Source organism: Perognathus longimembris, chromosome 11 (assembly GCF_023159225.1).
Source record: "Perognathus longimembris pacificus isolate PPM17 chromosome 11, ASM2315922v1, whole genome shotgun sequence".
In the NCBI taxonomy this organism is placed as follows: Eukaryota; Metazoa; Chordata; class Mammalia; order Rodentia; family Heteromyidae; genus Perognathus; species Perognathus longimembris.
The window spans coordinates 50,617,409-50,632,840 of record NC_063171.1 but is presented as its reverse complement, the minus strand read 5'-3'; the positions used below and the strand labels follow the sequence as shown (position 1 = coordinate 50,632,840).

The 15,432-nt window shown below is 37.1% G+C and overlaps 1 protein-coding gene across 1 annotated transcript in view; it reads right to left on the bottom strand.

The window, feature by feature from the left end:
- Ush2a (usherin) overlaps positions 1–15,432 on the bottom strand; it is a 618,626-nt gene that overhangs the window by 100,505 nt on the left and 502,689 nt on the right. The window contains exons 56-57 of the mRNA XM_048356772.1: positions 9,402–9,585; positions 7,056–7,213 (exon numbers count right to left, since the gene is read on the bottom strand). Coding sequence (XP_048212729.1) covers positions 7,056–7,213; positions 9,402–9,585 — 342 coding nt within the window. The remainder of the gene's footprint in view (positions 1–7,055; positions 7,214–9,401; positions 9,586–15,432) is intronic.

The following is a 15,432-nucleotide window of genomic DNA, read 5'->3' as shown; positions in this document are numbered from 1 at the left end:
GTGCCTTGAGCAAAAACCCCTCACGGACAACGCCTAAGCCCCAGAACCACCCCAGCTCCTCTGTCCCCCAAAAGGGACAAAATTCCCAGAGAGTGGGAATCAGAGAGCAAAATTGCATTTCCACTCTATAAGACATTGACAAAATCTTGGTGTAGGTTTCTGCCCAGGTAAGCCAAAACATGAAACTGGACAATGTGTTTTTCCTGTTGTGGTTAATTTTCAAGAAATGTCCTTTCCATAACCCTTTGAGAAGCTGAAGAAAAGGAAAATGCACCTTTAAGCTGTGAATACATCCAGCCTTGACAGGCACTTAGGACCAGGGTCCCTCCACTGTCATAATTTGTAGGAGGGTGACATGAAAGTCTCCTGTGTCTCTGCAAACCCTACACCATCTGCAAGGAGTCTGAAACAACCAAGCCTCCTGGCATTCTGATGCCTAAATAAAATGAAATGGGCATATTTGTTAGAGTCAGCTGGGAAGCCACGCGGCTTGGTTAGTTCCAGAGTTCATAAATTTATGTCAGAGCAAGAGGAGGCTCAGCAGCTCAAGTGAACCAATTTACCCTAAGTGCAAATGGCAGTTTTGTTATTTGGTGTCAAAGTTACCAGTCGCACAATGACAAGCTGCCATAACACATTTTCGTGTTCACTAAAGAACAAGAGTTTTGTCCGTTAATATTCCTCACAATGCTCCTTTTCATAATTTACAACAACTAGATGCTGATAGGTTATTTAACATTTATGAAGTTAAGATGTAATCAGAAAAACCCTGATTATCTTTACAAATAAAAAAAGTTAAATTATTCAACTTTTTTTTTCTCCCTGTGGCTTCATTTCACAGTAGGTGCATACTTCACAATGGGGCAAGTCAATCAAATAAGCCTTTTTAAAATGTTTTTTTTTTTTTTGAGCTGGATCAGGAGCAATTCTAAGAAGAAAATAATGATTAATTTAGTTTGATAGGTACAGTTGCTTCACAACACAGGTCACACTTAAAACAGTGCTTTTAAGACATGGGCCTCCGTGTAGGAAAGAAGGTCTTGCTTAGGCCGAGTGAAGCTATGGAAATGAACCAGGGCCTTCTTGAATATCTCTATACTAGCTGTATGAAAATCGGACATAGATTGTATAACAGTTATGGTCTTCAGGTTTCCTCAACAGAAGGCAGGATTGATGTGTGTGTGTGTGTGTGTGTGTGTGTGTGTGTGTGTGTGTGTGTGTGTGTGTGTGTGTGCAGGGGCTGGGGTGCAGGACAATACTTCATTCTTTTTAAGAACTCTCAGTGCATCTAGTATTCTGCTTTGTCCACCAGTGGGGAATCAGTAACCCAATTATTTTAGTTAAATGAATACAATAATCAACTTACCGGAAGGCAAATGCATTCCGTTCCATGAGGCTTTGAACTACAAATGAAATGACCCTGGAACTATAGGCAGGTGTGGTTAAAATGGTACAGTGCCCAATCATGAAAGAAAAAGCACAAAGCCCCAAATTCTAGCACCAATGCTGGAAAAAAATACGTAAATGTATAAACATAATAAACAAAAAAACATGGGAAAAGAGAATTAATTGTGCGAGGCTTTGAGTTTAAGAAATTAGGCACCTCAGAACTCCTTAAAGCTTAATTTCCCATTTAAGTATAAATACCTGGTATTTGATCCAAAACAGTACCTGATGGTCTAGCTGAATGCCAAGATACCTAATGTCTATAGATAAGCCATATTGTGGCGAGCTCACCTTTAATCAAAATTTGATTAATAAAAAGAGTTTATATCCCTAAGCAATATTAATTAAAATGATTTCTCAGCAGAAACATTGTTGCCAATTCTTTACTTTAATGGACTAAAAGATAAATGTGAAAGGGAAAGCACTAGTATTTCAATATTACACATTAAACTTAAATAACTCACCATCCTTACTGAGAAAAAGTGCATGTTGAATGCAATGACATTGTTAATTAGAGCATGATTAAGGGCTAGGATAGTTCAAAATAGAGTCATCATCTTGATAAATTAGAATGGCTCATTATTATCTTCAGAGTTTAAATAATTTTGAATGTTTAGATTCTGAAACAGCAGGGTTATCTATCTCTATTCTTTTCCTGAGTAAACCATTTATACTCTGGGAATTCTTTGCTTCTTAATTTCCCATAATTTTTCAACCATTAAGGCAACATATATCTTTTCTCTCCTTAGTATGAGTAAGTCTAGACCCAAAAGTTCAGAGAGCTAATAAAAGTTTTTTTTTTTAAAAAAGAGAAGATTTAAGAATAAGAAGTTGGGGCTGGGATTACGGCTTAGTGGTGGAGTTCTTGCCTAGCATGCATGAAGCCCTGGGTTCCATTTCTCAGTACCACATAAACAGAAGAAGCTGGAAGTGGTGCTATGGCTCAAATGGTAGAGTGCCAGCCTTGAGCAAAAGAAGCTCAGGGACAGTTCCCAGGCCCCTGAGTTCAAATCCCAGGACTGGCAAAAAATGAATAAAAAATTTGGCTGAGCACTGCTGATTATAGCTATAATCCTGGCTTACTCAGGATGCTGAGATCTGGAGGATGGAGGTTCAAGAGCCTAAGCAAAAAAGATTACTAGATGCCACCTCTAAAATAAACAGCCAAAAGCTACTCGAGGCCAAAATGGCTTAGTGGTAGAGAAGCAAATGAGATGATTTATATGTTGTTTTAGTGACCAGCACCTGTAGAGACTGAAATGTTTTACCATGCTGTCGCACTTATATAACAACAATGCAATTATGATCACTACTAGTACATCACTATTACTACTACAACTATATTACTGTTAATACTAGCCTCTTAGAGATGAGGATCTTGAACTTTAGAGACAGTGTGTAGATTTCCCAAGGCTGTCAGAAAACTAACTAGTAAGATTCATTCCACATACAAACCAATACTTCCTTTCTTGCTATAGTAAAAAAAAAAGCATCCATAAGAATAACAACATATTTTGGTCTTTGAAAATATGAGTATGTGTTCTATTTGTCTTTAAACAGGAATTTTTTCTCTTTATTTCTTTCTCTCCCTTCCTCTTTCTTTCTTTGTGTGTGTGTGTGTGTGTGTGTGTGTGTGTGTGTGCGTGCGCACGCACACATGTGCACACCCCTGGGTGGCTGAGCTAATGTAAAGATAGAAGTAGGCTTTAGTAGGAAATCAAAGAAATTTCAATCAGTAGGACATACAAAATTATGTACATTTGCTGCATGATAATTTGTGGAGGCATAATCATTTTGTCCCTTCATTCTGAAAGAATAATTTAAGGATATGCTGTTTCTAGATCACTTGATTTGGAAGTGCAAATGTTACACAAAGATTAGAAATCTTAACTGTTTTAGATGCTGCAGTGTCTTAGTAATATTCCCACTGATATTCATCAGGTACCAATGAGGTAAAATGGAGCAGGATTTGTTGTGGGGATGGGCTGGAGGATATTGAAAGCTTAAACAGTTCCTGAAAAATCTCTGTAGACATTTGAGAAAAGACTCTCCTGTCCTCTTCCCTAGCTAGAATCTTCCTTCACCTAGTCTCTGCTTTTGTCAAGGCCTGTCTGTCTCTCCTGGATTTCCCAATGGGAATGAGGAGCTTTTGGGTTACAAGTTGTTTCACATCGAAGGATAGAATTGTTTCTAAGGGTTTTTTTTTCCCCACTATTTCCCACAATTAATTCTTCTGCTTTTACCAGGAATATTTCCTTCTCCAAGAATCATTTGGTTTTTCACCCACATCTACCTCTGTTTGTTGGTCCTATGGGCTATTATTTCCAGAGAACTCATGCATCCCATATCTGAGAGACTTTGAGCAATGAAAGAAAAGCTTTATGCAGAATCAAGAGTTATACCACAGCTAGGCAGGGATTAGAGATCAAACAGTATAATTCCTTAGAAAGATTAATAGTCCAATAAAATAAACACCAGGAAATGGATACTCAAGGGAAGGGAAACTAGAGGGAGGGAATGGATGAATGAAGAGAGAAATCAGGGAGAATGAAGTCACAAAGTTGAGGGAAGGCATCCTGTTGGAAGGGATAAGGGAAATGAAGAAGGGGGTGACAATGATAGAGATGCATTGTATTAATAAACTGCTTTGTGAATGACACTTTCACTGTACGATAGGTAGATAGATATATAGGTAGGTAGGTAGGTAGGTAGGTAGATAGATAGTGCCTGTCCTTCGTCTTGAACTTCAAGTCTGAGTACTGTCCCCAAGTTTCTTTGCTCAAGCCTAACTAATGCTCTACAACTTGAGCCACAGCCCCACTTCAAGCTTTGTTGGGTGCTTAATTGGAGATAAAAGTCTCATGAACTTTCTTCCCCTGCTGGCTTTGAACTGCTTTCTTCAAATCTCAGACTCCTGAGTAGGTAGGGTTACAGGTATGAGTCACCAGTGGCCAGACAATAAAATTTTTAAGTCAATGGTAGATAGCAAATCTGGATGTGAATCCTGACTGTAGCGTTACCCTGAGAAGATTCTTAGGTCATTTCTTTGAGGTCCAAATTTCTTCTTATGTAGATAATAGTATTACTCATTTCTTAGAGTTTGTAGAGGAAGTGTTTATCAAAGTCACTGGCACACAGCAGTATTGAGCAAATGCAAATTATAACAAGTCTCATAAATGTATGCATGTAATAGTCATGATCAGTATCCCAGTTAATCTTGGGGATTCTCACATATTCCCAACCTCACCCCCTTTAGCAATCATATTTATAGTTCTATGACCATGTTTACTGATTGTATTGGAACTCTACCTGAACAATATAGTCGAGCTTACTGCCTATGCAATTCTTCTGTTTCCAGACAGCCAGGTTGACCTTTTTTTCGTTTCACAGTAACTTACCTGGCTAAAGTTACTCTGTCATATTGGCCACAAAACAAAATACATAAAAAATATTGATTAGTCAAACACTGATTTTGCTTGGATACTGAAGAAATTGCTTAAATTTATATTTTCAGAGAATGAGTGGAACTGCTTGATTGAGAGTATTTTTGCTTAGTGTGTGTTTGATCCATGGTTACTGAACTTGGTGGCATATGAAAATTATGTGAGAGCTTAGAAACAGTCTAGATTATACCAGGCAGTGTCCAGCTATCATACTAGATATTCAAGAGGCTGAGATTCAGAGGATCAAGGTTCAAAGTAACCTGAGTAGAACGGTTGGTTGAAACTCCACCCCCAAAGTTACCAAGAAAAAGCACACTGGAGGTGTGGTTAAAGAGTGGAGTACTAGCCCAGCAAACACAAGGCCCTGAGTTCATAGGAAAATATTATAAATGGGGGACAATTCTAGAATTTGTATTTTTATTCCATTCGAGGAGAATTTGTTTTTGTTTAAACTATCTAGGTGATTCTAACATCTGAATTTAAGAACTATGGTAATGGCTTGTTTGGACCATTATTCAGCTCTGTCTATGTTTTAATCATGTCAGAAAGGCAGGGAGTATAAAAAATATTTAGAAAATTGATTGTGAATGCATTAATTCCATCCACTTAGAATAAGTTTCTTTTCTATCTGCTTAAAATATATATTCGTGAGTATTTGGGAACAGAAAAATAATGTCTTTTATGATCTAAATCAAAACACAGCATGAGGTGCTTTCAAATAAAATCAACTGTAGATTACATACAAGTCAAAATGATCTGGCTATTTATTGAGTTTGAAATACTTTTAGGCACCAGGAAAAAGTTTAAGATTTTAATCTTTCCATACATTACAGGTTTCTGTAATGGATTTATGCAGCAGAGGCTAAGAGATTGACAGGTATGGATATTATAGATGTAGTAACCATTGCTTAACCAGCCAGAGTTAGCATGTAAGCTTTTATACATTTTTTTTCTCACTCTAGAAAGAAAAAAAAAATGCCTGCAAAGATTGAGGCAGGCCGGAGTGAATGCTGTATTCTATAGGCAAATGTTATATGTTATTGCACAAGAATAGGTTTCTTTTTTTCTATTCTATTCTTTTCTCTTGTTTTCCCCCTTTTGTGTGATGGTACTAGGACTTGAACTCAGTGGTGCTTTGCCATGTGAGCATCTCCAATTCTGGCCTTTTGCTGGTTAGTGGGAGCTAAGTGTCTAAAACATTTTTCTGCTTGGGCTGGCTTTGAACAGCAATTCTCAGATCTCAGCCCCATGAGCAGCTAGAATTACAGGCATGAGCCACCAGTGCTCAGCAAAGATACTTTTCTTAATGGAAATATCTGCTCTGAACATAAAACTTCCATACTGAATGCAAAGAAAAAATGGACACCATGCTGAGAAATTTGAAAGAACTTTTGAAAAATTCAGGAATACCATGCTGCTGTCAACAGTTTTAAGTTGTGATTCTTCAGCCACACGAGTAACTGTTATTACAGCATACACCATGAGGATCAGCTTGCAATCTGAATTTTGCTCAAGGATGATACTTCCATCAGAACTGTAATATTTGACTAAATGACTCAAGCATTTCAATAGGTACTGCTCTGCAGCTGAAAAAGGTAACATTCAGTACTACAATTGGTGACAACTCTAGGTTGTATAGCAAGAGTAGGTTTTTGTCTTCCCTACATCCCCCATGCACTGATGTAATATGTAAGAAGCAATAGTGCCCCAATGATTCAATCTAAGGAATCCAGCAGAACTGAATGTCCAAGGTAATCCCATCCCATACGACTTGCTTTGTGTCATGCAGGTCTCAGTGTAAAGACATTTGTAGTCTGTTGCACTTGAAAAAGGTAGGTATGTTGACTGCATAAATATCTACTTCTCAACATGAATATATGTCATATGAAAGCATTCAGGGACTTGTGAGGATGCTTTGGGGTTCTTTTACTCATATTTATCTAGGAAAATGACTATGCCTTTCTGACCTACTTAATTCCCAACTCAAACCATATCTCCAATTAAGTTCCTTTAAATTGTGAAAGAAGTAGAAAGAGGGAGAAAGTGAGGGAGGAAGGAGAGAGAGAAAGAGAGAGGGGGAGAGGGAAGAGATAGAGGAAGAGAGCAAGAGAGTGAGAGTGAGAGAGAATGTGAGAGAGAGAGAGAGAGAGAGAGAGTTTCTCTTACCTGGTAAGGTCCATGCCACAAATATGGAATACGGCCCAATAACTGTGATATTATATGGAGATGGTATTGCTTCTGGTGTCCAAATTGGCATCTGGACAATGTATTCATCACTAGAGCTACTGCCACCTCCAGTTTTGGCTTCCAGCTTGTACATGTACCTAAAGAAAGTAGGATTGAATTACTGCCCACGAGACCTGAACAATGGCTGCTATCCATTGTTTGTTCTTTTTTGTACATTTGTTGATGAATAGTAAATTCGTTGCTCTCTACTCTGCAATTACAACTGTATACTTGGTAGTTTTCCTAGCACTTGAGCATTTTTTACAGACCGTCACTATCTCTGTCAGTGTCAATTTCATTTTTAAATTCTCTACCTAAAAATTGCATACGAGTTTCTTAGAATATGTCAGAAATGTCGTGGAGTGTGCTGGTGGATTGTGGAAAAGTCAAATCAATCTTCCCTGTTTTCAAATGGGATGAAGCTCAGGGTAATATGGTGAGAGGAATAGATTTTCTCAGGTTGATCTGTTATTCTCTACAATAGAATTAAACTGTGGTCCACCCTTTGCAGTGAAATATGTGTTGGTGTAAAGTATATTTAGTGTCTAAGAAATGAATGGAAATGAATTGCAAACATTGTTTTCTAAAGTGCTACTGTCTACACTGCAAAGAATAGCAAGTAGAGAGAATGAGGGAAAAAAGTAGTTGACACAAACAACAAACAAAAATCTTTATGTTTTATTGTCAATTTAGGAATGTATGCTTGAGGAGATAATCAGATCATTTGTGTACTTTAAACCTTGTGTACATTTAAACTTCTCATGCTCAGCTAAGAGCTGGTGGGCTCATGTTTATAATCCTAGCTACTCAGGAGGCTGAAATCTGAGGATCACAGTTCAAAGCCAGCCTCGACAGGAAAGTCCATAAGACCCATCTCCAATAGCCATAAAAAAAAAACAAAACTGAGTGCAGTAAGAATGTCTATTATCAGGAAATCCAGTAATAACAAATGTTGGAGAGGATGTAGCCAAAAGGGAACCCTACTACATCGTTGGTGGGAGTGCACGCTTGTTTAACCCTTCTGGAAAGCAGTGTGGAGGTTCCTAAGAAGGCTAAACATAAAGCTCCTCTACGACCCAGTAGCCCCACTTTGGGCATCTACAAGCAAGACCACACTAAAGCCACGAGCACAACTATGTTCATTGCAACACAACTTGTCATTGCTAAAATATGGAACCAACACAGATGATCCTCAGCAGACAAGTGGATCAGGAAAATGTGGTACATAGACACAGTGGAATTCTATGCCTCCATCAGAAGGAACAACACTGCTCCATGCGTAAGGAAATGAAAGGACTTGGAAAAAAAATCATACTAAGTGAAGTGACCTAGACCCAAAGAAACATAAACCCTATGGTGTCCCTCATAGGGAATAGCTAGTACATGAATAGGCTAGTCATGGCAGAAGATCAAAATACCCCAATAGCTGCACCCATATGATCACATAAGAAGATGCCAAGTGAAATGAACTCCACGTTATGGAAACAAGCAGTATACCACTGTTGTAATTATTTTCAACATGCCATGTGAACTTGTACTTTTTTTTCTTTTTCATTGTCTGTTTGTTTTACTGATTTGTTTGTTTAGTTTTGTTTCTCTTGTACTCCCTTCCTGTGGCTGTACCCTCACTACCACTGTATCACATCTGAGTACCCTGGATACTGTTTATATGGGTATTAGAACTGGGGAAGGGAGAGGGAATACCAAAATTAAGAGACAAAGAACAATAAGACAAACCATTCAAAAAGCAACACTTACAAAACCACTTGGTGTAAACCAACTGCACAACTTTTGGGGGGAGAGAGGAAGGGAAAGGGGGAGGGGGGAATGAGGGAGGAGGTAACAAGTAGAACAAGAAATGTACTCACTGCCTTTCATATGAATCTGTAACCCCTCTGTATCATACTTTGACAATAAAAAAATTATAAAAAAAAACAACAACTGGGAGCTGTGGTAGAGTGCCAACCTTGAGCAAAAAGAGCTTATGGATAGCACCCAAGCTGAAACACACACACACACACACACACACACACACACACACACACACACACACACACACACACAGAGTTCTCATGCTCTCATGTCAAATAGAAGATCAGTTTATAGTTTAGGAGTTTTCTTATAGTCTGAAAACCAATGAGTTAGCACTTTCATTTGTTGTAGTATGGCTAATGAACAAGGGAATAAAAAAATAATGTAATAACATGTCCATGTGATATATTCTTGTTCAGTCTTGGGAGATTTAAAAATCTTGCTGTGTAACTGAGAAAGCTTTTGTCCAGTTACCTGCTGTTAGGTTCTAGGTTTGTGTCAGTAAAAATCCGCTCTTCCCTGCCTCCCAGGAAAAGCACACTTCCATTACGACTCAGTCGGTATTGAGAGATGAGGCCATTGGGCTTTTCTGGAGGACTCCAATATAGTTCCACTGCTGTAGAATTGACTATAACGTGGCGTGGTGTCATCCACACACCTGGAAGAAAGCACATGATGGGGTTTTATAGGAAGGCAAATACCTTATCAAAAGTGCTGTCATGGTTTCACAAAGTGCAATGTGTTTTTCTGCTATTTCAAAAACAAAACAAAACCCAAAAAAGCCTCACCATGAACCACAAAATGTATTTTATTTGCTTTGTATGTAAAATACATAATTGAGCACAAATACATTTTTCTTATTGTTTTATTTCATTTTTCAAATGAATGGTAGGCCAACAATGGTGGGAAAATTCTCCATCATGGACACCGCTCTGATGAAGACTACATAAGAAACTTGGAATAGCCTGAGTTACACCATTCAACAAATAACATACTCTTTTGCCTCTCATATATTGTGCTGCGTATTATTTTTTTTTTGTCTCTGGCTGGCTACTTTTTCTGGCTTCCTGGATGAGTACCTCTTCTCTGCCTGAATTTTAGAATAATGTAATGATCTCAGAGATCTGGGATCTCTTCACCCCTCGCCTCTCCGTTCTGCTCTTCCCTACTTTTCATCTCTGTTTCTCCAGCATTCACTTCCCAGAAAATCTCTACTTTAGACTGAATAGTTACATATAATTTAATTTAAATATAATAATTTATATTTAAATAAATGTAACAATTTAAAATTGTATATTTGTTTAAATATAACATAAATATATTTAGATGTAGACATCCTAGTGCCTATTTTTTAAAACTGGTATTCATTCCCCATGGATTCCACTGTATACAGGATACCTCTATTAGGATAATCTCTCCCCAATCAAAACCTTAAGATACTCCAAAGAGAATTCTTGGTTTCCTCCTTACTTTCCATGTACTTCTCAAATGTGTCTACCTGATTATTTTATTGGGTAAAAACACATGCAATAATCCTCGATGACTTTTCTTTCTTCTACATCATTAAGCACTGCAGATTCTTTTTTTTTTCAAATTTTTATTATCAAACTGATGTACAGAGAGGTTACAGTTTCATACGTTAGGCAATGGATACATTTCTTGTACTGTTTGTTACCCTGTCCCTCATAACCCCCTCCCACCTCCCCCAGCACTGCAGATTCTTATCTAGTTCTTTAGAACCACTATCCACTTTCCATTCAAAAATCACAGCTCTATTTCCTGAAATACTATCATTGCCCTCACACTGTAATTTGAATCTTACATCTTCTGTATTCCATTGGAATTTTACAAAAGTGGATCTTTAAACCAATGTACTCTTGATAAACTCTATAGCCCTTTTGAACTTATTCATAATACACAATCCCCATTTCTATTATGACTTGCATGGCTCCACATTTTTCTGGTTCTGCCTTAGCTCTGGCACCATTCTCTCTGTCATTTATGAACCTGTAGTCACATCAGACTCCTTTCTATTCCCAGAGTCATTCTAGTTCTTTCCTCCTTCTGGGATGTTGTATCATTGTTCCCTCTATTTGGGATGCTTTTGCTCATGACACCAAGATATTCTGATAATTCAGTTATCAGTATCAATTTCACCCTACCTGCAAGGCCTTATTCTGTCTTTAATGCTAACCCTTTCCAAAAGAATTCCATCTCAGTCCTTGCCTATCACATACCTTTTCCTTTTTTCCTCTTAATAGTCATACAATCATCATTTTAGTATTTATCTCATGTATTATTCTTCTTATGACTCAGTAGTTTAATCCTTTCTCCTTTCCTGGAAGGAAATGGGATTTTCTGGAGGTGAGTTATATAAAAGATGCCCTTTTTGATGATGGGAGATGAAAAATCAGAATGGAATTGCAGATGCTGGTGAGGATACACACTGTTGGTGGAATGTAAGATTGTTCAACCATTATGGAAAGCAGTATGGAGGTTCCTCCAAAAACTAAGTGTGGAACTGCCTTATGACCCAGAAATTTGACTCCTGGGCATTATCCAATAGACCACAAACAAGATTAGAATAAAGCCACCAGCACAACCATGTTTATTGTAGTACTAGTTGGCATAGCCAAGGCATAGAATCAGCCCAGATATCTCTCAATGGACAAATAGGTCAAGAAAATTTAGTAGATACATACAATGGAATTTTACTTACCCATTAGAAAGAAAGACATTGTACCATTTGTAAGAAAATGGAAAGACTTGAAAAAAAAATTAAGTAAAGCAAGTCAGGCCTTGAGAGACAAAAGTTGCATGTTTCTTCTCATATGTGGTGGGTATGTAACTGGTTACAAATATGTTAACTGAAATGGTATGCAAGTGGTTACAAATGTGTAAATGAAATGTTAAATTCAAGAGAAAATGGAAATAATGTAATTCCTTAGGAAAGCAAAGTTAAAGCCCCCCCCCACAAAAAAAGCACTGGAAATGGATGCTTGCAAAAGAGGGATGGAGGTAGGTAAATGAAGATGAGAAGGGGAGGGCAGGGGGAGAATATAATCAAGAAATGTGTGTGTGTGTGTGTATGTATTTAAAAAAGTAAGGGATTGGGGGGGGGGGTTAGTGAGAATGTTGGAAAGGCTAACCCTGATCAAGATGCATTGTATTCATAAACTGTTTTGTTAAATGGCAACTCTTTTGGATAACTACTTAAAGATAATAAGAAAATTAGAATAAGGACTATGAGAAAAATGAAAAAAAATTAGAAGCTGGCAATCTAGTTTGAATGATCGAGTCATATTTAGAAGGAGCTCAATGAAGTCAGTGATAGAAGAAATAAGAATGAAGAACATTTCAACCTTTAAAATTTAAAAGGGATAAGGTTTTACAGAGAATTACATATAGCACTCTAAGGAAAAGGGAAACAGTAAGACTATCAGGTCTAGGGCTTAAGTGGCAGGTAGATAGATAATGGTGCTTGTGAGAAGACATCAAGAAAGAAAACTTGAGGAATATAGTAGAATGAGAGAGATTATTTAAATTGTGAAGTTATAAGGTTAGAATATTTGACAAGCATAAGAACATAAACAGATATTTGGTAGGTAACTGGACACACACACACACACACACACACACACACACACACACACACACACACACCCCTATAACCCATGAATCTTGTCTTGGTAGAAGCTTTATCATTTGTAAGCTCTGAGCATTCATTAGATGAGTCTACTACTCAAGAACTACAAGAGACTACTGTATTAGGTGCAGAATCCAGGGAATCAATGGCTAAACAATGGCCAGAGGAAGAGGAATCTAGAACATTCTGAAATGTGAGCAGACTAGCTGTTTTTGCCTTTTCTTTCCCCCTTTATTGATGCTAGACTAAGAAGGCATATCTGAAATTTTATCTGATTTAACTATAAAATGACTTAGATCTTACATCTCCATGTGAGGGCAGTGGCTCTAATAAAAGAGAGTAATCAATTCACAATCTCCCTATTACTTTTGACTAAGTGTGCCTAGTTTTCTGTGGGGATAAAGTTACTCAGAATTATATTCATATGTATGAATTATTTGTAGGTTGAAAATGAGGAAAGGCTCAGGGTGGTTATAAGCATATGCTTCTTTTTAATTCTCTTCATATGCACTTCAGACTCGTTTTCTAGACCTGCAAACTGTGCTTGATTTTTCTCAAAAATAGACATTTTTGTAACACAGGTTAGCCATTTAGAAGGCTATGTTTGTTTGTGCATTGTAATGTAACAACAGATGATTTGTCCCCTTCTGACTCCTGAGTTAAGCATTTATGCTGCATTTATTTCCTACACAAGTTGTACAAAAATGACACTTAAATAGTCATACAATGGAGCTATATCCATGTTTCTTCTGCAGAGAAAAAGTCACTTGAGTTATAATATCTCTGCAGAGTTATTTGTGTCAAATCAATGGTCTATAATGTTCAAAAATTGAGGAAAACATTTCTCTTATTATACTCCTCCCTTGCACTATTGAAAGCCATAATTCTGAAGTCATGAAATCTAAAACCCTCCAAGATATTATGAGAAACGAGAAAATAGATACCTATTTTTAAAATTATATTTCTTATTATCTTTAGTTGTACAAGAGAGTTTCTATTCAACAACAGATTTTTAAAAAGAATCTAAATCCATGGATTTTGAGATTAAACTAGAATAAGAGGCCTGTTATTTTTATCAAGCTTGAGTTTCAGCCAAAACTGGTTGATAGGACCTTTAGAAATTATCCATTATCACCTAAGTATCCATTGGATAGTTTACCTTTCCAAAAAATCCACTGCTGGTTTCTTCCTTTCAAAGGAACACTAAGCTTTTTGACATGAAACATTCTTTATATAGAAAACATCATTAGTGAATTCCTGGTGAGGAGCCATATGCCCCATATGTGGAATTTTCCATTTTATTCCCCATTTACTGGTAGGAACTTCAGGTCTAATAGTCTGAGGTACCACAGTCTTTTCCTTAGAAGAGCAATGGACAAGTTGTTCAGAAAGCTACTATGATAATGAATGTTGAATTTCTATGTAAGACTCTTACTAGTGCCTCAATTTTCCCACATGGAAAATAGATAATAAAAATGAACAGATAAATAGTTGATCCCTAATACAAGCTACTGTGCATTTTTCTTTCCTCCCAATAAATGATGTCACCATCGATAAGCATGCTTGTTTATTTAGTGTGAGAAATTAATGTCACTTTCTGTATGTGTCTTATACATAGAATATATTAATATAGTTTGACAACTTCCTCCTTATATGAACAGTTCATCCCATTCTTTTAAGCTAATGCATAGGATTTCACAATGCTGGAATTCATTTATTAATTACCGTACTCATGGATGTTTAAGTTGCCCTCAACTTTCCAACACGTCACCATTAAGCAAATCCATAGATAAAAAAGTAAAATAATGACAGTTCAATCAACATCTCGGTACATGTTTCCTTATTTATATAGCATAGTCTGAGCTAAATAATGAAAATGAATTCTGTGTCTTGAAGAATTAAACATTTAAATTTAGTAGATATTGCTCATTTGCCCACTTTCCATCTCCTCTGACTGTGCCTGACTACATAGTTTAACCACTGTGTATTCGTTAAAGTCCTTGTCCTTTGGGGACCTACCACACTTTATTTGGTTCACTAAACATTTTTTGATACCTCCGGTAGGTTATAATCTCTCCTTCAGCAGATTATTCTGTAAAATCTGCTCATCTCTTTTTAATTTTTTAAGTTAGAAATGATTTTAAAATAGGGGTACACAGAGGTTTCAATTTAACACGTTCATCATTCTTCCCTCCCATCTCATCCCCATCCACTGCCCACAATTCCCTAGTTCATTTTCACATGGACATTGAGTCTTGTCATTGTATTGGTGCTGCCATTCCTCTCTTCATTCATCTGCCTCCTTTCTTTAAGCCCCACTTGCTTTCATATATGATTCAGTTTCCTGGTATTCATTTTATTAACCTGTGTATTGTTCAAAGGGATTACATCATGGAAATAGTCCTCAAAAAGAAATGATGCCAAGTGAAGGGAGTCAGGCTCAGAAAGACAAGGGGCACATATTCTCTCACATGTGGAAGTTAGGCTTAAAATATAAAGACAATGAAAGCATATACAGGGCCATTTGTATATATACACAATCATTTGCTTTAAAACATCATGCTACTAGCATTCCTATTTTACTATAAGCTCTTTTTCGGTTTTTTCAATACTGAGGTTTGAACTCCAAATCTTTCAGTTGCTACACAAGTGCTTTACCATGGTGAACCATGTCCCTAGCCCTCATGATGAATTCTTGAAGGTAACATATATCTTAGTCAACTTCAGTAGGGAGCATGGTGTTGTGTGTATATTAAGGACCAATATTTATATCCAAGTATGTAATAATCTTTTCCATAGAAAAGCAAACCTAAAAGGCCTAAAGCTCAAAAGCGACTTACCTTGCAGGGAGGGCAGCTA